Consider the following 23593-nt stretch of genomic DNA (forward strand, 5'->3'; position numbering starts at 1 on the left):
GTTAGACAAGTAGCAAAATGTTAAGGACCAACTCTACCTTGGTCGTGCACCAGCGCGTCTCTACCATGCTCCTCCTGTGACACCACTCCGCCCATAAACATCTTCCACCACCTCTTTGTTACCTGCCGGTCCCAACTGGCGGTTACTGATAGCCATTCACGCATAGTTGCTCCAGCGATAATAAGGATCTTGCAAGAGTCTATGAAGATGTTCTAACATCCAAGAATAAAGGCATGAGAGATCTCCGGACACAGGCGCTTAATAGTGGCTAAATATATCACAGGTTCTACAATCAACAAAACCCGGAGAAGTACAGATAGAACGGTCCCTTCGCGCTCACAAGTTGCCACGCCCAGAAAACCTACGCATATTGTTCTACCCACCACCAGCGCACGCTGGGAGCCGAGGTCGTTCTTTATTGAGTACTAAGAGCTTGCATAAGAAAGACATAGCATAACATCAAGCGCGTAGCTGTTCCCGTTTATATAGCCCGCGCTGCCGGGAACGGTTCAATGGGTGACTACAGACGCCGGACCAATTCGTTGCCGCGTGCCTTATTAAGATAAACACAATTCTACCGCTAACTTTTTTGCCGCACTTATATAAGCCTAGTAAGATACGACCGCTGCACCCATCTTCTAGCTCAGATTATAGGATTAGTTCGAAATCACGCGAAACTCCGTAGCAGCAAGACGCTCGAAGGGACAGAACGTGCGCATTTAACAAATATTGAACCGGCGAACCGCATAAAGGTAAGGGCAAAGAGAGAGAATAGGATACGGCCTTTAGACTTCGGCAAGGTCACGAAGAGAATAACTCAACAGCGGCAAGAAAAACTAAGCTTATGCCGTGCGTGATATGGGATTAGGAATTTTGCCTCGCCTACAGCGAACCAGACTATTCGACCTGACATGGCAGTTCTAGAAGATACAAAGCACACCTCCGAGAACCACGTGATAGAGACTTCAGCCTACGTACACATGCTAAGAGCCTAAGACCCATTCCGTAGCACCTATTCCGTAGCACCTCCGGTGTGCTTAGTGCTGAATAGACTGTTGAGGGCGGTATCAATACTAGGGATGGTCACCCCAGTAGACGCTACGCAAGTTGTTAGCTAGTAAACTGTTCTCAAACGACGCGTGACTTACAGGATTCTTGTTCATGCAAACCGCCAGCGGCAGCATTATTCCCCTATTCTTCATGCTGCCTGCAGTAGTAGCGCTGACTTGCTCCACCTACTAGAACGTTACACCACCTCCGACACGGTTTTCCTGCCGCCGTTATGCCGGCACAATACTCGCGGCCAATAAGTGAACCGTCCTTGTCCTTATGCGGCGTGCCTGCGTTGAGTTGAAAAAGCATCCCATAGGGAAGAGAAGTGCGCTTGTTGTGCCAGCCTGCATGATCGTGTTCCCGATAGGTCCGTTCGTCGCTCTTCGGCCATCCTAGGCCTTCATGATATGATGGTTGCGGGGGAAAATAGAGACTCTATATCATCGCGGCAATTCTATACAGGAGGAACACAGGCAGAAGCCCGTATCGTCGGAGGACATGGCGCAGCGACTGCTCGAGTGTACTCAAAAAAGAAGACGACATCGTAAACTTGTCAAAGTTAGGGTTATAGACAGAGGAGGAGGAGGAGGAGGAGGAGAAGGAGGAGGGTAGATATATTACGAAGATCGACTATACTGAAAGAGACCTGTATTCCTTTATCAAAAGGTGAAAGAAACCTGTATTCCTTTATTAGAAGGTGAAAGAGACCTTTTTTCCTTTATTAGAAGGTGAAAGAGACCTATATTCTTTTATTAGAACTTCAGAAGGTGAAAGAGGCTGCGATAAGCTGTATACTAGGCAGAGCTATGTGGTAGAACAATTCAAGGCCTTTACTAAGAAGCGGATATAGCGTGAAGATTCCGACTTGTGTAATAGGTCACTAGGCTTCGAACAATAAAAGAAAGTGAAAGAGCTAGATGGTAGTTATTTGCTCCAACAAGCGCGACGTACTTGTAGAATGTTCCGTATCTCTCGCTGATACCACAGGTTAAGCGTTGGATGTTAAAGGTCTACTTGGAAGACTCTATATAGATTTCTCCGCACACTACGCTGACCGCGGCTCTCCACGTATGAATACAGCTTAACCATTTACCCCCGCTCTTGTAGGTTCACGAGCGATCACCGACAAAACGAAACTGGGACGGCGATACTCAAAGCCTTCGCGTAATGAGAGCACGGAAGAAGGACAGCTAGAGGGAGAAGCTAAGTGTAAAGGAAGAGCGCAAGAGGTTTAGCGGCGCTTGTCAAGGTGCTCTATTATAATTAAAGCATTGAATTGCAGGCGTCCGACAACAGCTAACGTCCTTATAATAATTGTAATAGAGAAGTTTCTGGAGAATTTGCGAGGCAGCAGTGCGGTTCTATCTAAGCAAGCTGTAACTTATAGGAGTCGCTTACACCCCGAACAGTAGTGAGGCATGAGCTGCAGTAGGCGAGCGACATTCCTCGTCTAAGGAAGAAGACGTGGAAGTTAAGGGCGGGAATAGGGATCCAGAGGATGAAGAGCTGCGGGAAGAAGGAACCCCGAAGCATGAGTGGCTCAAGGTGGGTAAGGGTAAGGGAAAGGCTCGAGTCGACTTCGGCGATAAAGGTGCAGTGGAGCTCGATCTGGACGAAGACGGCAACGTAATCAAGGACCGTCCCAACTACTACGAACGAGCCGGACCAAAAGAAGAAGTTAAAGGATATACGCTACGGGCAATCAAGCTGATCGCGAGAGACACGTAAGGGAAGGACAGGGAGCACTTCACGAAAGGGGAATTTAAGGATCGATACATAGATTCTATTCAAGTGCAGTTATAGTAAGCCGTACACCATCTCCACGCATCACTTCATCGTACAAGGAAACATCGCAGACTCCTTAGAGATTCGTCAACTGCTGCCAGAGACAAGGGAGGCTTTGGACTTGTTAGAGGAAGTGTTCAACTACCTTATTAAGAAGAAGTCAACTCCAGTTTACGCACAGAAAAACAACACTGCCTTTGCGGCGACAGGGCTCTACAATGAACGTGCCCCACGGGTTACCAAGCAACAAAAGACTTGCATGGGAATATTTGCAAAGGGCTCCAATTAGTAGGATAGCGAGAAGGCAGCGAAGCAGGTGGTCGCCAAGGGAGGATTGAACCAGCTTTAGCAATACGAATAATAGTGCCCGCTTGAGCAGCTGCTTGTGTCTCTTTTACTCTCTCACAGGCTGGCTTCAGCTCGCGAGCGTGCATAGCACGTGCGCGGCCCTATCTCGGCATCCCGCCTGTCGCATTCTCGTTCCGTGTGCTTATATTCCCCTCAAAAGTGCCGAGATAGCTTGCTTACTCACGATAGATATCTTGATCAACGCTCTCGGTAAGTACCTCCTGTTATCAATCCATGTTGCATTCCTCAGCTCTAACCAATCTAGTATATCCCCGTCACCGAATACTCCCGCTCCACATCTCATGCTACACTATGCATCACTTTCATTGGAAGGCCTCCCATAAGTCTTGTCGCAAGCAATGCTCATCGTCAACAAACCACGCTCGCCGAGTTCGTCCGGCACCAGAATTTAGGCCAGCATCTGCATCGAGAGCAGGGACAACGACCCAATCTACAGCAGGTTCTACACATTCGTCAGGAGCCCGATCGTGATGTCGATCCCGGCCACGTGGTCCCCGTCGACTTCGACGACAGGGTCTTGAACACTATCTTGCTGCCGCTGAGGGATGACCAGAAACTCGACTTTATGTGGAGGATAGGGAAGGCGCTCACGGACCCGGTTAAGTCGCCGCCCGTTATGGTGTTCTACGGCGCGACCGGACACGAGGGCAAGAGCATGCTCGCCACCAACATCACGAGGATACTCGGCGACGCGGTGAGGTGGCTCAGCAAGGACTTGTTCGGGTTCAAGGGCGCGCGGCCGGAGGCGGACATGGCCCTATGCGAGAAGCGGATCCTAGTGTGCGACGAGTGTAAGCCCAAGGACCGCTTCTCGTACAACAACATTAAGAGGTGGACGTCCGAGGCCCTAATCGCAATGAAGGAATTGGTCGGCTACCTCTGCCAGAGCGCGATTATCGTAACGAACGAGATCCCTCTCTACGAGATCACGTACCCGACCGTCTTCTCAGTAGTAACGTGGTCTAGTCTGTGTTACTGCACGGCAGCGACACACCTGCCAACGATGATTCACCAGCATCCTCCAAGGTGCAGCTTTTCTTCTAAGAGAATACATCCACTCACTCCGCGCTTGTCCATGACTCTGCTGTCCCCTGCAACCTTTCTTTGAAACGCACACTTCGAGCTGCTTCGCCGCCAGAAGAGCAGGCCATCCTATAAGTATGAATGCCGTCGCCCACTCCTGAATCCCGACGCATACGGCTAACAGCCTCTCAGTTACAGCTTTACCTATCCATCGCTCCATTCTCGACCGTTCTAACCCTACGCCTTCCAAGCATTGCGACGGCACGCTTCCGCACGCTCGACCACAATCAGCACAACACTGGGCGACCGCCAACCGAACCGAGGCCCTGCAAGACCAGCGTTCGCACCAGTGGCCTCGGCAGAACAGGATGGCGCGGATCGAGGCTGAGTTACAAAAGTGATAACCGGTCTCGGCAGGATTTTTGGTGCAGCGACCGCATATTACTTTCGCAACCAAGCCTCGGATGGTTGGCCCGACCTAGCAAATGGAAGATTAGTTATAGTAAGGCGCTCGCCAGTCGTATATTCCAATATGCCTGCCGTCGACACTAAAAAGCGGAAGGCCGCGGACCAAGAAGCGATCTGGCGTAGTGCCCGGGACCCTATTAGCCACGAGGTAGAGAACGCGGGCGGCCAGAAATTGTAGTACTGCGGCCAGCGCGATACGTACAACACCACAAACTTAACGGCCACGAAAGGGCATATTACGTCCAAGCACAGCGGTAAGAGTGGGATGGGGAACACCACAAAGAAGGCTAGCGCCAAGGTTCTGCTGCAAATTAGACTAGGCTGTGGTGCTGCTAGGCGATTCTGGGAGTCAAGGTGAAGTGGTGGCATTTGGCACCGCTGTCGGCGTTGTGAGGTTGTGTAGTGTTTACCAAGGTCTTTGAATGTACGTGTTGACTGCCTACTCGCAACGTAAGTGTTTCGGACGTCTGATCTTTCGGACGTCTAACCTTTCGGACGTCTGACCCTATACTGTCTGCGACAGATTCGGCGCCGTTCCTTTGTCCTTGTGTAGAGTCCGAGTTCTTAGACTAACGGTGGTAGATATAGAATCTTTGTTGCCTCTTTGTCTACAGTCTCAAGGCAGCTCTGAAGTCTCCAACAAGCCGCCATTGTTGTCTCAAAGACTCCGAGCTCGGTCCACATATACCGCGCAATGCTACGGCTATAGAACTAAGCTACATCACCACCAAGATCTACATCCCTCCATCACCACATCACGCAGCGACCGCCCGCTGCTTATTCGGCCCTAGGACGTGCCGACTTTCATCGCTCCTCTCTCTACGAATTAGCCTGTAGCTATGGATTTCACCAACCTGGCACCGGACGAGGGATCCTGGCAAAGGGTGTGTAACCAGGATCAGACTGAGCACCCAGCGGAAGAGGCAACTCCTAGTAGAGACACTCTCAAAATTGATCCGGTGGAGCTAGAGCGGATCCGACGCATATACCGAGCACCATCCGACCACATCTGCCCGTTGGACACTTCCAGAAATAGAGTCAGTTTGCCAGCTCCTTCCAGCAACGCAGATAGCACGGCCTTACCTCCAGAGGCCGAGCGAGCGAGGATCCACGCGGAGTTCGAGACCTGGCGTGTGGAGAATGGCTGGTCTTCCTGTCTCGCGCCGCCCGGCCCCTTACAGTCCGCCGCGTTCGCATTTCTCGTTCCCATCTCCCCGGATGCGTTGCAGGCGCTTAAGATACTTGACAACACGCTGCTTGAAAATGCAAATGCGTGTACTAGCCTCACGCTAGGCGGGCCATCGCCGTCTTGCGTGATGAAGCTGGACTTCGCCTTGCTATCCGGCCGCGACTACCTTTCGTTTGGCTCTTCTCGCTCCAACGAGCTGACCTTTCCGGAGGCGGACGATATCGGTCACCAGCAGTTCCTCTTGCGCTTCGAGATAGAGGACGGTGTTTTGCTTCTTACAGACACCTCCCCTCACGGCACGCTAGTAAGGAACTGCTCCACAGGAACCTCGATGCTGCTCCACAACGACACCTATCAGCTTTTATCATCAACGCATATCCTATTTGGGCTAGGGCAGCGCTACCACTTTCGGATCATCCTGACTGAAAACGTAGATTTCCAAGAAGAGTTCCAGGAGCTCCTCCAAACCTACGCTACGTCTATTGGCAGGGCAGGGCCTGCGATCCAGAAGCCGCCGGCGGTAACGGACCAAGATCGCGTTCGGAAGCGGCGCCGCACGACCGCTACTTGCGGTGCCGGCTGCTTAGGGGGCTCGCATGAGGGCGAAACGCGCCTGGCAAAGCGACTTAGGACGGTGGCTGACGTTGCGGACATGAGGGAAGCCTCCTTTGTGGGGGACATGGTGGGGCAGACGCCCGTGGGGTATCAGCAGAGCCCCTGGTTGTCTTGGATCCGCAGGGCATTTTCGACGGTCAAACGCAGCGTTTTGTAGCTGCCTGGTGGCGGGTCTTGTTTTTTCTTATTGTGCGCGTGCAGTCTTTCTGTTCCTAGTCTTTAATACAATTACATAGTTATGAGAAGCGTTAATTGCATTCCCGCTAGCGTACAAGTGCTACCAACCAAGATACTACCGTGGGGCCTCATCTGGCGCCACATCACACAACAGTCGATTATCTGAATTCAGAATTAATATGATATCACTTACACACAATTTTTGACAATATAGAAGATGCGAAACTCTTATTCGCTTTATTCCCACGTGTTTTCGATTTGTTGTGACTACGGTGAAAATGGTGATTTCCAGTAACCGTCTACCTCCACACGCTGCGCAGGGATCTGCAAAAGGGTTTCATATTAGTTTTTCTATAATAAGACACCACAGAACTTGAGCGCCATACACAGCCGTATAGCGCGTAGGTGTCAGCCAGTCTAAAGCAGGTGCTGGTGGTTATTTAAGCGCTCAAACATATTGAAGCCCATGATTCAACCCCTAATTGAACAGAGTCGCTCGCCCGAGCTTTTGAGTAATGTACAGTACTCTATGGAAAGCATTGTACCACTCCGTTGCTGTCGGCCTCATATTAACTAAAGTAGAGAGCACGTTACCGGTCCACTCCTACGTCTCTACACAATCTGTTGCTACTAGTACAACGCTTAATATCACCAGCTGCTCCCTCCACTTGCCCTATCTACTTTGCCGTGCGAACTGCTCCCCAAAAGATATGAGAGCACCACTTTCCACGCCAATAAAAGACCAGTCAAACTTGTACGTGCCCGAGGATTAGGAACCGCTAGCTCCCAACTCTACAGATGCTTCTCCGCTCCAACAGCAGGTCCTCGAAATACAAGCCGCGGTTGGACGAGAACGGGTAGAAAGGAAAAGCGCCGCTGAGTCGGCACAATCTTTACAGGAGAAGGTTGAGGGGGCCCAGAGAGAACACGAGAGGGCCTTGAAGAGTTATAATGCAAAGGAGAATCCTTGTCCACCCTCATCCCTTCGCCAGTGGCCCCATAGGACAATCAAACTTGTACATTGATATACATGCGCTGAGTACATATACTTCTTCCTCAACAATACGATTCCGTCGCCACCCACCCAGCCACACAACCTCACCCTTGCAGCCTATAACAATGCCGTTGTTGCAACCCTACGTGAGGCTCTAGCCTACGCTGGCCCCAGCGCCTTGAACGGCTTGATTAGATGATCACGGATCGCCTGACCTAGTTCGTTGGCGCGCGACTCGGCTGCTATATCCGCGAGTTTGAGCTCACGAAGTTTCAAGACCGCATCGTCAAAGTAGCGGCCACTACCAGTAAGTCTATTAGCCACGCTTTAGATAGTGTTAGCAGAAGAGGCCAGCAAGAGGATAGAGTAGGGCGCGGACTTACAAGTTTCTCGAAAGAACATGCCCGAGGAAAAACACGAATCCGGAACCAAACTCAACAGAGAGGTTGTGTAGCCTCTTTCCCAAGACGGACCACTTGTTAAGGTTCTTCACGAGGTCGGCGGCACAGATTGGGGCATTATTAAGCACCCGACCAAACCACGCGACAATATCCTCCCACATTAGGTCTCCAACGCGTCCAGAGCCGTTAGGGTTGTATTGCTTTACAAGGTCATAATAAAACAGCATGGAGTAGCACCAAAGCTGGTTGTTTGTGTCAAGTTGGGCGTTCAGGTTAAGGGTAAGCTTGTACCGCTCTAGAAAGGCGTCGGCATCAGAACCGGCCTCAGTATCTTTAACTGTGGCCCGTATTTGACCACCAGCCCGGGCAAGAAATACTGGGGCGTCCGGCCCGTGGCTTTGCAGGAAGCGATTGACGACGGGATCAAGCGAGAGCGTGTCCAGCCTTATGATCGGGTTCATCGGATTGCGTGCTGGTGGTGCGGGGCGGGCCGTTGCTGGCGCCCGGCGGGCTCGCTTCCGTGCGCCATCCGATGGGGCCTGGGTTTGCCGTCGTTTCCGGGTGCCGCTGCCAACCTGGCTCTCGGGGCCGAGCTCGTCGGGGCCGTGCTCATCGGCGCAAAAGTGGCCGGCGATCGACCGCAGGGCTGCTTTTTGTTTTGAGCTTATAGCGTCCTTTGGAGCTTTTAGAAGCTTGTCCACACTCTACGACAGCCGTTAGCCCTAGAATAGAACAGTATGCTTACGTCCATTTACCCTTTCGCTGTCTAGCAGCATGCTAAATTCATCGAGTTCCCACGATTCCCACGGCTGTTCATCTCTCTCATCAGCAACAGCCTCGCTCGTCCCGGAAGAGGGGCTATCCGGTATATCTATTATCGACATATCTGCCTAGACAGTTCCAAGCAAGAAGAAGGGTAAGAAGGGCAAGAAGGGAATGGACACACCCACGCTTGTAGAGGATGATAGCTGGAGCGGAGGCCTCTTAAGTAACGCCGGCTTCTCTACGAATACCCTCTTTATACAACAGCATTCGCGACACCACCATCAAGACACCCACGTCTAAACCGCCCGTTGTGATGCGTCTTCCACAAGACGTATTAAGACATCTATATCTGGATCGCCCGTTGTGATGCGTCTTTCACGAGATGCGTGTGCATCAGGGGCTGTTCCGCGCCCTTGTCTCATCTACACAAACAATACAGAGTCTAAGATCTCCAGCCAGCCCCCTCTCTTCCAAATGTTAGACGTCTTCATTTCCGGTTCTACTACTCATCTTCTTCGCCTTTGCTATCACCGCAGCACCGCTCGAGCCTTCTTCCGACCCTTACTGCCACGAAAGCGCCGAACGAAGCACCATATCCGACAATCCATGGCGAACCAGCGACCGCCGCAAGATTATTCTCAGCTCAATGCCGCACAACTCGGTGAACTGTGCCAAGAGCGCGGCCTAGCCCACCGGAGGAAGAGAGATGATCAAATCCGGCTGCTAAAAGAACACGATTCATTTCTCGTTAGTGTTAATACTAGAGAGCATGCACCGGCGGCTGTAAGTACGACCTTTCCCGCTCGTGATAGGTAGGACGCTAACACCTTTAAGGGCCTCCGTTATCGAGCCTGGCAGGCTATTAACGCTATCAGCTGGCTGGCATGGCCGCTTTGGGCTTGGTTGACCTTTACCGCAAGTGCTGTCGCTGTTCTCCTCTTAATTGGATCCGTGTGGTGGCTTTATATACGGTCCAATGCCGTATCCTACAGCGCTACGGTTAGGTTCGCGGAGTACCGGACCTTCGTCCTGGAGTACTTGCCTTTCGGATGCGTTGCGCTTGCCATCATTGTCAGGGTGTGGTGTTGGGCTTTTCCTAGGTAGGCCTCACACATAGTCCAATTCAGCTAGAGCACCCGATCATGCCTCGTCTCTACAAGGCCTAACTTGTTAGTCTCAAAGGGGCTGAGCTTGCTGTGCTGTGCTTGGATCGTGTATTGAGGGGTATTAGCGGACCTATTCCAAGCAAGGGCTCGTCCAGGTCCGAGGCGTGGATCTGTAATCTTACATCCGGCCAAATAGGCTGTAGCTCGTGTACCTAGACCCTCCGCCGATTAGTATTCTCAATCGCCTAACTAAGATCGTGTAAACAATGTTCGTGTTAGAGTTATCCAATAATTATTTATTAGTTACTATAATGCTTTAAATAAGCCGCTAGGCTATTTAAGGCTATAGAGTTCTAGTTATAAGACTCTTAATATAGTAGAGCTCTATCTAAGAGTAAAGATATTAAATTAGAATATAGTACTTAGTTAATAGAGGGTTATACGCGTAATAATTAGTTAGAAGAGCTAGAAAGATTCTCTAAGATTAAATACTACTCTCTTATATAATATTAGTAACTAGTAAATATTTTAATTAAAGCTTATTTACTTCTTTACTTACTAATTCTCAATCTAATAAGAATATCTAGCCTCTAAGATAGTTAGTAGATATAATATATAGATCTAGACTTATAAGAAATCTAACTATTAACTTTATAAGAAGCTAAGGTTACTTTATAAAACTTACTACTATTTCTATTAATCTCTTAGCACTAACTAAGCTCTAATAAGCTTTAGCTTTTAGCTTAGATATATAAGCTAGTAATCTATAGCTAGACGCTACTAATATTAAGTCACTTAAAATAAAATTTAGCTAAAGATATCTAGTTAGCTACTTCTTTTCTCTTATAATCTTAGACTATAAGCTAAGCATCTAGTAGTAGTAGTAGTATAATAATATTAATAAGGATTTTTAATTACAAAAGTAGGACTAGCTCTATAAGAATTACTATTTATAAGCTTTTAGAGTCAATATTAGTTATATTAGTAAGTCTTTTAGTTACTTAGAAAGATAGATTATATTCTAAGTACTTAAAGTACTTAGAAGGCTCTTAAAGTAATTAGAAGGCTCTTAGAGCTAGACTATAGTTATTATAATCGCTTAGTAAAAGCTTATAGAGATATTATACTAAGCTATATAAAATAACTAGCCGTTATATAATATTTATTAATCTATTTAATTATTTAAAAATAGAGTATTATAGAATTAATTAAGCTAGTATATTAGCTATTTATTACTAGTTTATATCTAACTATTAACTAGTTACTATTCTAATAGTCGCTTATATTATATATCTATTATAGAATACTACTACTAAAGCTTATAAAACTATATTAGAAAATCTTAGATTTATTCTAAATTATTAGTAAGCAAGAAAAAATATAAATTATAAGAAGTCTTAGAGTATATTTTCTTATTTAACTTTTATTCTTCTATAAAAATTAGTAATATACCTCTATTTTTAAAAATTAAGTAAATAGTACTTATTTTTATTTAAAAGTTACTCTCTAAACTAGTTCTATTATATTCTGTCTATTCTACTAGTTAAACAAACTTAGAGTTTTTTTTATAATTTTATTAATACTTAGTAAGTAAAACTTAGTATAACTTAGTACTCTAAGGGCTTAGTAAGAACTTAGAGGAGCTTATAAGGCTCTTATAAGAGATAAGAGTCGCTTAGAGCCTTAGAGCCCTTAGAGAGCTCTTAGAGTACTCTAAGAGACTCTAAGAGAAAAAAAGATATTCTAATATATTACTACCACTTATAGTTCTATAAATACTACTAAAAAAGCCGGATATTAACCTCTACTAGAAACTATACACTAATAACTAGATATCTTTAATATAGTAGCTTTATTTATTATATAGATAAAATATATAAGTTAGGAATATTTAAGATTTATCTAACTAGCTTTAATATAAATAAATTTAGTTATAGCTAGGCTAATAGAAAGCTGTTCTCTATTGCTAAGAAAGATATATACTATTATCGCTATAAATTAAGTAAAAGACTTTAGCTAAGAATAAGAATAAAGATAATACTAAGTAGTTTATTAATAGAGATATAATTTAAGATCTTAGCAGCTAGTAGTATATATAGCTAGGTTATTACTATAGCTAAGTCTATATCTAGAGTAGCTAAACTAGAAGCACTATAGTATTTTAAAAAACTAGTATAGAGTATATTCTTATTATATACCTCTATACTTAATTTAGATAGTCTCGTAATTTTAGCCTATAGAAGTTTAAAAAGAAGTAGCTATATAAATTCCTTGGTTTTATAGTATTATATATATAGTAGTATAGTATAGTAGTTAAATAATAAAATAATCTAAGCTCTAGAATTAAAGATAATAGATAACTATTCTAATAGTTATATTATTTAGTTTCTAATAATCTATATATAGTTCTAGAGTATTATTCTTTCTAAGTAAAAATAGAATAGAATATTCTATAGGCGACTAGAATTCTTATATAAATCTTTTCTTTAAATTATTATTTAGATACATCTATAGCGTCTCTAGCTTTTTTAGTAATAGTAAGTAAATCGCCGATTTCTCTAGTATCTTACTTTCTTTAATAGATATTATATAATTCTATAGCTAGTGTACTAGTAGCGCTATATTTAAAGCTTTAGCTATAAATAGCTATATATAGTCTCTATACTTGATAGATATAGATAATAGGACTATAGTAGATATAAGTTATTGCTTACTCTATTAAATCTTAAGTTACTTAGAATTTCGCTAGATCTTTTACTTAAGTTCTTTAGTAGAGATTATATATATTCTAATACTATCTTTTAGTATTTCTTAGCTTATCTAGGCTAATTTCCCTATAGAAACATTTAATATCTTATATATCTAGGTAATCTTTAGGCTTCTATCTTTAAGCTGTAGTAATTCTAGTATAGTATTATATATATCTATTACTATAATATTAAACTATATATCCTAGATATACGATTTAATCTTTAACCTAATTCTATTTATCTCTTAGTCTACTAATTACTAATTATAGCCTAAAAGTTAAGTATTTATTTGCTATAAATTAATAGATATTACACTTTTTTTATAGTTCTATTTATATATAGTAGATAAACTCTAGTACTATAAATTTCACTATAGCTTCTAAATCTATTAGTATCTTAGTATATTTCTAGCTAACTCAGACTATTGCTTTAAGAGTTTTAGTGTATTATATTACTATATAAGTATACTTTTAATAGCTTAACTATATTATCAAAATAGCTTTATATCTATTTAAAAGTCTTTTAGTAGATACTTCTATTAATCTTTAAGTTAGAAGATCTTTTAGTTTTTTAAACTAAAGCTTATAATACTCTTATTTTTAGCTTAAATCTTTATTTTATTATACTTAAATTTACTAGAGTTAACTTAGTATTCTAGTTAGAGTATACTATCTAGTATCTATCTAAGCTATCTAATATATTTAGTTACTATAGCTAGTCTCCTTAAAACTAAGTTATAGATTTCTTTATATAGTTTACTAAGCTTATAGTAGACTCTTACTATATTTTATATATAGTAAATTATATCTTAGCTCTCTAGAGATTCTCCTTAAGCTCTAGTTAATTTATATTAAGGTTTAAGAGTTTATATATATCTAAGTATATCTAATTCTAAATCTTAAGTAGGTATTTACTAGTAATAGAGTTCTGTTACAACCTCATAGGATAGGACCGGCACCGCCGGTATAAGGCCGAATAATAGCTAGCATAAGCTAGCCACTACGTGACTGCTAGCCACTACTAGTAGAAAGAGCCACGTGATTAGAGATAGATAGTAGAGCTAGTAGAGAATAGTAGTACTAGCACTACTAGCTATAGCTAGCTATAAAAGGCACTAAATAGTATATAGAAGACACTATTCTCGTTTATTAGAACGATGTACTTAACTTAAATAAGAATCTAGTATTCTTTATAACTTAATCTAATCTTACTATATAATATTAATTCTTACCTTATTAACTATATCTTGGCACTATTCCCTATCTCCTTAATTAGAACCCTACCTATTATAGTAACCTTTATTATCTCGTAATAGCATCTCATTATACTTTAAGCACTACCTTTATAGAGTATTCAAGACTAATATGTCGATATATCTACTATAGGATCGACCGCTAGACTATTAAGGGGGTAGGCACTACTACTCCCCCTAGCACCTAAACTAGTTAAGGTTAAGGTACTAGATAAATATAATAGAGAGCGTAATAAGCTTAACTTATAGCTACTCTAATACAACCTATATATCTAGTATAATTAGAACCGTTTCTAGGAAAAAAACGAAGTAATATTTATTATTATCTATCTAAGGGGACGAGTATTTAAATAGATCTAGCCCTATTTTAGAGATTTTCTTAAGAATAATAAATAAAACTAGTCCTAGGAAACAATAGAACTATTTACTAATATACTCTTATTTAAAGTAAAGATATAATAGATATTTAGAGATATCGACGCGGTATATACTATAGAAAGAGAACTAATAAACCTAATCTAAAAAGAGTTAGCTGCTAACTACACGGCCTAGTTCTAATTAGTAGTATTAAATACCTTATAGGATAAGATAGCTTTAACGGCGTAGTACTACTAAGAATTAAAAGAGAATATTAAGAATAACTTAGTTAGAGGCGACCGACTAGATTGTTTATAGAAAATAATCTTAATATTAATTAGGATTAATAATTAACTATATAAATAAAGGTTAGAAAAGAAAGGCTATAACGCACTAATAGTAGTAGAATATAAGTAGAATTATACTACCTAGTATAACTAGAACCTATATAGACTTCGACTTATAGAACTTAATGTAATAAAGAAACGTCTAGAATATTTCTCTAAGAGAAGATTATAGGGAGAACGCGGGACGCTCTTAAAAGAATAAGAACTATCCTTTAGATAGAGGAAGCCTTTTATAGGAAAATACTTTAACTATAATTATATAGGATATATCGCCTAAGATTATAGGCAGCTAAAGAAAACCTAATTACTAGTAAAGATAAGTAACCTAAAGAAGTAAGGCAAGTTAGCTACTACTATAACTTACTATAGGGCTATATCCTAGACTATATACTATAATAACGGGCGTTAGATACACTTAAGTAATAAGAATAGATTAGGATAGTTTCCGAAACCACCGCAATTAAAATAAGTATTATAGGTTACTAAAAAAGAACCTAGCTAGAGGACTCCTATATATAATAAGATACTACAACCTCTCTTAATTAGAGAAAGGGTTTAAGCGGAGTCTAGCTACTAGTGTTTATAGGTAGAAGTCCTAGTTACACTCTCTATAGTACTATATACCCTCTTAAAAGAAGAGGCGGTATTATTAAAAGAAGAGTTATTAGAAAGTAAAGTAGGCTCTAATATCTTAAACCTAGTCTTAGACGAAGAACTAGAAGGAAGGGTACTATTATAGAACCCTATTATGGGTGGATACCCGCCTAAAGTATAGTATTAGGCGTACTATAATATATGCAAACTTATAGAGGCCTAAATAGGATAATTAGAGTTTAAAAAAAACCTTAAGAAAATTAAGATAAGGTTAATTATATATAAAGTATAGTAGAGGTCCGCTATTAGTTTTAGCAAACTATATAAAGAAGTTTATAGTCTTATTCTAGAATAACTAGTTGTAGCTATAGAACGTATACGCTAGTTAGGGTAGATACTAGATAGTATACTCCGTCTAGAATATAAGTATTATAATATAGTGCAAGAATACCTACCTATAGAAGTATAGTTTACTAGAGATAGAGAATATATCACCTCTAAAGGAGACTATATTCCTAGGGAACTCTAATAGAAAGTTATAGTATTATAATAGAAATTCGCGGCTAGGGATCTATAAGTAAATCTAGGACGCTAAGTAGATCTAAGTAAATTCTATTATAATAGAATAGAGACTCCCGCTAAGAATAAGAGCTTAGGAAGCTCTAACTTAAAGAACTCTAACTTAAAAAACTAGGAGGCCTTCTAGCTAGAGGGTTAATAGAAGCGCCTACTAAAAGACTTTTAAATAGGTATAGAAGCACCTAGGTACCTAGAATAGGATACTATAAGTACACTCTTATAATAATAAGATACGCCGGAAACCTATAAGTATAGGTTAAGATTAGCTAATTATAGGCTAAAGCACTAATTAATTTAGGCGCTACTATAAACTTTATATCACTATAGTTCGTATAGGGAGCTAGACTATAGTTATAATAGAAGCTCGACGCCTACCTAGTTATAGTAGTAAATAGCTAACCTTTAGAATATAATGAGGGATTAGTAGACTAAGAAACTATAATAGTTAGGTTAAAGATTAGACTCTATATTTAGGATATATAGTTCGATATTATAGTAATAGGAACTTATAATGTAGTATTAGAGTTACTATAGCTTAACGGCCCGAATCTAAAAATTAATTAAATCCGCTAAATACTAGACTTTTCCTAGAGGAAATTAGTCTAAATAAGCGAAGATGCGCTAGAAGACAGCCTTAAGATATATATAATTTTAGCTAAAGAACTAATAGAGAAAGTTCGGAAGAACTCTAAGTAAGTATAGATTTTATAGAGTAAGCGATAAGAACTCGCGACTACTATAGCTCTATTATCTATTCTAGATAAATACGAGAACTATATAAGGTTATTTATAGATAAGACTCTAGAAGAAACTCTACTAGCACACTAGCTATAGAATTATATAATACCTATTAAAGAAGGCAAGATACTAGGGAAATTAGTAATTTACCTACTATTACTAGAGAAGCTAGAGGCGCTAAGAGTATACCTAAATAAGAATCTAAAGAAAGAATTTATATATAAATTCCAGTCGCTCGTAGAATATTCTATCCTATTTATACCTAAGAAGGATAGTAAACTATAATTATATATAGACTACTAGGGGCTAAATAATATAACTATTAAGAATAGTTATCTATTACTATTAATTTCGGAGTTATAGAATTGACTCTAAGGAGCTAAATAGTTTACGAAATTTAACATCCTAGGAGTATATAACCGGATTTAAATTAAGAAGGGTGAAGAGTAAAAGATGGTAATAAGAACCCGTTTCAGACTCTATAAGTATTTAGTTATACTATTTAGGCTTACTAATACTCCCGCTACATTCTAGGTATATATTAATAATATTCTAAGGGAATACTTAAATATATTTATAGTCGTCTATCTCGACGATATACTAGTATATTTAAAGACTAAGAAAGAATATATGCAATATATTAGATAAGTCTTAGAAGCGCTCTAATAAGCGAATGTACGAATTATACTAGAGAAGTGCTAATTCTATTAATAGAAGATTGAGTTCTTAGAATATATTATTATGGATTAGGGCATCTAGATAGATAAAACTAAGGTATAGATAGTACTTAAATAGCCTATACTAAAGTTAGTAAAGAACATGTAATTATTTCTAGGACTAGCGAATTTCTATAGGAAGTTTATATAAGGCTACTTCCAAATTACAGCACCACTAATAGATTTTATAAGGAAAGATTAAGAATTCTAGTAGAGTAAGAAAGCCGATAATACTTTTTATACACTAAAGAAATAGTTTAGTATAAAACTAGTGCTAATAATATTTAATTTAATAAAAGTAATTATTATTAAAACGGATGCTTTAGACCTAGCTATAGGAGTATATCTAAATTAATAGAATAATAAAGAGTATTAGCATCTTATAGTATTTCACTCACAAAAGTTTAGTGGACTAGAACTAAACTATAAAATCTATAATAAAGAGCTACTAGCTATTATTAAAGTATTTAAGTAATAGAGGGTATATCTAGAAGGAATAAAGTATCTAATTTAAGTATTTACGGATTATAAGAATTTAGTGTACTTTACCACCACTAAGGTGTTAAACTATAGATAGGTGCAATAGTCCGAGAAATTATTAATATTTAATTTTAAAATTTACTACTAAAAAGGCTCCGAGAACGCAAAAGTAGATGCTTTTAGTAGAAGACTAGATTATATAGGAGAGAAGCCCTAAATAGTTAGCTTAATTCTAGAATAATATCTAGATAGAAAGATTACTTATAATTAAGGTATACTAGCCGCTACTATAATAATTATAAATAATGACCTTAAGAACTGGATCCGGAAAGTATACGTGTAGGATGCTTATACTTAGAGAGCACTTTTTAAAACCCTTAAGGGATTTAAATAAATAGATAAAGGTCTGTTATTATTTAAAGAACTAGTAAATATACTACTAGCCTAGCGGATAGAGATTATTCGATAGTACTATAATAGATCTACTAAGAGGCACTATAGGATTTATAAGATAGTTAAAGCAATTACCCGTATCTACTTCTTCTCTAGACTTAGAAAGAAAGTGGAGGAATATAATACAGCTTACAATCTATACTATAAGATAAAAGCAACCTAGTATAAACTATATGGGTTAATGAAATTAGTAGTAATACTAATACGGCTATAGGCTTTAGTAGCTATATATTTTATTATTAAGCTACCTCTTTCTAAAAAACTCTTAATAAAAGTAAAATATAATACTATACTTACTATTATAGACTAATTAATAAAGGAAGTACGCTTTATACTATATAAAGAATCATCTAACGCTAAAGAACTAGTATATACCTTCCTTCGGAATATAATAGTAATATAGGGTCTACCTAAGGAAATTATTTTAGATAGAGATAAGCTATTTATATCGAATTTCTGGACCTCGCTTATAGTATAGTTAGGACTAGCTTATAAGCTTTTAATAGCTTACTATCCCTAGATAGATAGATAAATCGAGTGTATAAACTAAGTGCTAGAATAGTACTTAAGAGGTTACGTAGATTATAGGTAAATAAACTAGGTATTACTATTACCGCTTATATAGCTAGTATATAATATAAGCGTAAATAAGATAATAGGATAAACGCCGTTCTATATAAACTATAGATATTACGCCTAGATATTCTACGAACCCTAAGAGTTCTAGACTCTAGTAGAAGTAGCTAGGTTAATAATAGAAGAAATATAATAAATATATATACTAAGAATTATGAAAAGATATCGAATTTCTATTATACTAATTAGCATTTCACTATAATAAATATAGATCTAGGGGACTTATACTTAAAAAAAGGGATAAAGTTTACCTCCTCTAGAAAAATATTAAGATAATAAGGCTAAGCAAAAAATTAGACTATATTAGGATAGAATCTTTTAAAATTATCAGGAATATTAAGGATATAAGCTATAAGTTAAGACTACTAGAGGGAATAAAGATATACCTAGTATTCTATATTTTACTATTAGAACTAGCCTCTCTAGAAGTACTAGTATTAGCTAGAGTACCAAATAACTACCTAATAGAATAAGAAGGACGATATAAAGTATAAAGAATCCTAGATAATAGTACTAATTTCGATAATAGTATATAATAATACCTTATAAAATAGAAAGGCTACCTAGACTTAAAGAATATATAGGAACTATATACTAATCTCGATAGGAGCGAAGAGGAAATTAAGAAGTATAACTAAAGTTAGTAGATAGAAAGCTAAGGTCTAACTCTATCTAAGTAGCAGGTAATAAAGAGAGGTTGCTAGGAATTAAGAAGAGGTTAAAGGTATTAGACTCTTATTTAAGTTAATACTATCTACTCTCTAGTTTACAGATCTTATTAAGAGAAGCGAGCTCTTAATAGACTATCTTAGACTCTTTCTCTTTATAATATCTCTATTTAGCTTTAGCCTAAAGTTTCTAAGAAATAGTGGCCGATAAAGTACTTTTAGCCTCCTTATACTCTTTATAAAGGCGTTCGCGCTTATCGAGTAGCTATCCCTCTAATAAGTAGTAAGTAAGTAGGTAATTAAGAAAGAAACAATAGATACTTAGTTTAGGTTACTACTAGGTCGTATTTTTAACCTTTTATAATACACTTAGTATAATAGCCTATAGTAAGGTTAACTTTATAGGCCATCTTATTAGTTTAATAATAAAAACACGGAGTAGATATAGTAGGACCGGTAATATAAAGAGTAGCGGTAAGAGTATTAGCTCGCTCCGTAGAAGTAGTCTTATAATTCGTAGAAGGAGTTTTATAAATTAAGGGTATAGTAAAGAGATAATATCTTAATATTAGCGCTCTATAGCTTATATTATCCAGCCTGAGCCTTTAAGAATAAAGTGCCTTAGAAGGAGGGGCTAGTGTTACAACCTTATAGGATAGGACTAGCGCCGCTAGTATAAGGCTAAATAATAGCTAGTATAAGCTAGCTACTACGTAACTACTAGCTACTACTAGCAGAAAGGGCCACGTGATTAGAGATAGATAGTAGAGCTAGTAGAGAATAGTAGTGCTAGCACTACTAGCTATAGCTAGCTATAAAAGGCACTAAATAGTATATAGAAGATACTATTCTCGTTTATTAGAATAGTATACTCAACTTAAATAAGAATCTAGCATTCTTTATAACTTAATCTAATCTTACTATATAATATTAATTCTTACCTTATTAACTATATCTTGGCACTATTCCCTATCTCCTTAATTAGGATCCCACCTATTATAGTAACCTTTATTATCTCGTAATAGCACCTCGTTACAAGTTCTTTATTAGTAGTTTTATCTATAATTCTTTGTCTAGAGCTAGTTTAAAGATACTAGAGTTCTTTAACTCTATTTCTGAGATTTCTTTAAATAGAGATTTCTTTTCTTTAGACTCTAGTTCTTTATTCTTTACTAAAATTATTACAATTTTAGCCTTTATACCTTAGAATTCTACTAGTTGCTATTTTTATCTACTAGCTATTCTTAGCTCTACTCTTTAGATAGTAAGAGATTAAACTACTTAGAGTTAATACTTAGTAACCTATAATACTTATTATATTTATAGAGAGAATAGATACTCTTCTAAATCTTATTTTCTACTAAGATATACCTAATATCTATTACTATAGTATATAGTCTAAGTTATACTATTATAGTATATTAACTCTATAGCTATAAGGTTTCTTAACTTAGAAGTAGGGTTTTTATTAGTTTATACTAATACTTACTTCTTAGACTAATGATAGTCTCTAGTAAAGTATTCTACTTAATTATAATTAAAATATTTTCTAGTAAAGAGTTTCTCATTTTCTAAGAAGAGTTCTTATTCTCTTTCTAAAGACGCTTTAGATTCTCTCTATAATTCTCTTATAAAATATACTAAGTATCTTATAGTATTAGTATTAAACTCTATAGAGTTAATTAAACTTTTTTAACTACTATATCTAATATATTTCTTCTAACCTTTTCTATATACTATTTAAATAGATAGTTATTAATTCTATTTTAGGTATTAATTATAGATTATAATTTATTAGACTATTCTTTTTATACTAAGTTATTTTTAATACTCTTCTTTGATTTTTAGTAATACTATACTATTAAGACGATATTACTCTAATTAGTATTAGTTATAATAATCTAGAATGAAGAAATATAGGCCGCTATAAAGCCTCTTTATACTAGGCTTATAAGTTTCTTTTCTATAGTATATTCTATATTAATATCTCTAAACATCTAGTAAATCTTCTCTATAGAAGATTCTATATTTATAAATATAGCTTTTATCTTAGATTTCTAGTTATTATCTAAGTTCTTAAGAGAGTCCTTAAAGTATAGTTAAATCTAATAATTACTCTTTCTTAAAGGTAGATAATTATGAATATAACTTTATTTTCTATCTAAAAATAAGTTTAGCTATACTAGATATATAGATTATATTAAAAAAGAAAGAATTTAAGCCTTTCTCTTTCTCTATAGTATTTATTCGAAACTCTAATCTTAATAAGTTTATAGTCTAGAGAGACTCTTATAGTCTAGTTTCTCTACTATCTAGAAATAGATTCTATAGTAGATATATTAATGTATTATTTTCTTAAGTATTCCTTTAAAGATAGTACTTAAAATACGATAAATACTATCTCTAGATAGTAATACCGTTACTAGGGTATAGTATAATTCTAACTAAGGGATTAGAGAATACTATAAGATATTATAAAGCTACATTACTACTATAAAGTAAAGACTAAGTATATTATAAGAGTATAAGCTTTTTATTCTAAGTTAAGTATACTATTATAATAAATAAGAATAGCGCTATCTATATACTATAGCTAAGAGTAAGTATCTTTATACTTTACTTAGTCTACTTAGTGTAATTAGTTCTAATTATACTAATTACACTAATTATAGCCTTAGTAGACTAGGAGTAATTAGTTATTATTTAATAATTAGCACTAATTACTCTTAATTATACTCGCCGCAGTTTAACTTATAATACTATAGAAGATAAAGAGGTTACTATAGAGATTATAGAGAGAGTTTTACTTTAAGTAGTAAAGAGAAAAGTAAATAGAAGAAAAAAAGCAATAATAATATAAATATATAGTTTAGTTATTATAGTTCTATATAGATCTTATAGTAGTAGTAGTAGAAATACTATCTATAGCTATTCTATCTACTATCTACTTAACTACTTATAGAAAGACTATTTTATAAGATAGTTATGGATATATATACTTTAATTACTAGCTCCTACTTATAGTAGTATAAGTATAACTAGAAGACCTTATATAGAGTATAGTATAGTAGTATACTTAATACGCTACATTTGAATAACTAAGTTACTAGCTAAAATATTAGCTATAATATTATTCTTTCTATATTATGTACTAGATTCCTATAGTATATATATAATCTCTATCTTAATACTATAGCTCTTATATACTACTTTAGCTTCTCTAAATTCTTTATTACCTTTATTTATAATCTATAGTGATAGAAAATCTAGTATAAGCTTATAGTTTACTAGACTACTATAGATGATCTAGATCTAGTAAACTATATTTTCTATTTAAAGCTAAAATAGCTATAGCGCGAGATTCTAAAGTATAAGATACTTAGCTATATAGCAGTTATCTACTAGATTATTAAGTTCTTAAAGTATAAGATTCTATATACTTATGTACTACTAATCCTAGATTCTATATACTTATATACTACTAATCCTAGATCCTATATTCTACTATAGTACTATAGAGAATATTAAAAAAGCTATCTATATAAATCTTTTTAATATAGTAGTAGAGCTTCTACTCTATAATATAGTTACTTATAATATACTATATAGTCTTTATAGAAAGTAATACCTAGCTATAAGTTATATATATAATAATAGGTATAGATTCATCTTTTTATACTAATTCTAGGCTAAAACTATAGTTAATAATGACTACTAGCATCTTTATAAGCGTTTTAAAAATAAGTAAACTTTTTAAGTGAATAAATAAATCTATATATATAGAAATCATAATATTACAGCCTATAATTTTTATTTCTCCAATTTCTTTAATGTATATTAATATAGAGTGCTTTATAGACTATAATACTATTAAGTATATATTTAAATGTATCTTTAAAGGCTCTAATTCTACTATAATAGCGCTATAAGTATAGTAGTAGTAATAGCTTAGTATAGTACTCTCTATAGTAGTAAATAATATTTAGAAGTATATTACTACTTAATATATTACCGCGTATAAAACTCTTTAGTATATATATGAGTTCTATATATATAGCTACTTTATTCTAGTATAGTA

General features: G+C 37.2%; 3 protein-coding genes across 3 annotated transcripts; 2 read left to right on the forward strand and 1 right to left on the reverse strand.

The window, feature by feature from the left end:
- Positions 1-3772: 3772 nt before the first annotated feature.
- On the forward strand, positions 3773-4251 carry W97_08396 (uncharacterized protein; the record flags this gene model as incomplete). The annotated part of the gene is made up of 2 exons (XM_007786210.1): positions 3773-4137; positions 4194-4251. 2 exons carry the CDS (start codon positions 3773-3775, stop codon positions 4249-4251), a joined length of 423 nt encoding a protein of 140 aa, XP_007784400.1.
- Positions 4252-5537: 1286 nt separating this feature from the next.
- Positions 5538-6659, forward strand: W97_08397 (uncharacterized protein; the record flags this gene model as incomplete). The annotated part of the gene is made up of 1 exon (XM_007786211.1): positions 5538-6659. The coding sequence occupies one exon, from the start codon at positions 5538-5540 to the stop codon at positions 6657-6659; it is 1122 nt and encodes a 373-aa protein (XP_007784401.1).
- Positions 6660-7832: 1173 nt separating this feature from the next.
- Positions 7833-8958, reverse strand: W97_08398 (uncharacterized protein; the record flags this gene model as incomplete). The annotated part of the gene is made up of 3 exons (XM_007786212.1): positions 7833-7998; positions 8057-8778; positions 8830-8958. 3 exons carry the CDS (start codon positions 8956-8958, stop codon positions 7833-7835), a joined length of 1017 nt encoding a protein of 338 aa, XP_007784402.1.
- Between the last annotated feature and the right edge of the window lie 14635 nt (positions 8959-23593).

The sequence above is a fragment of the Coniosporium apollinis genome (assembly GCF_000281105.1).
Source record: "Coniosporium apollinis CBS 100218 chromosome Unknown supercont1.53, whole genome shotgun sequence".
In the NCBI taxonomy this organism is placed as follows: Eukaryota; Fungi; Ascomycota; class Dothideomycetes; genus Coniosporium; species Coniosporium apollinis.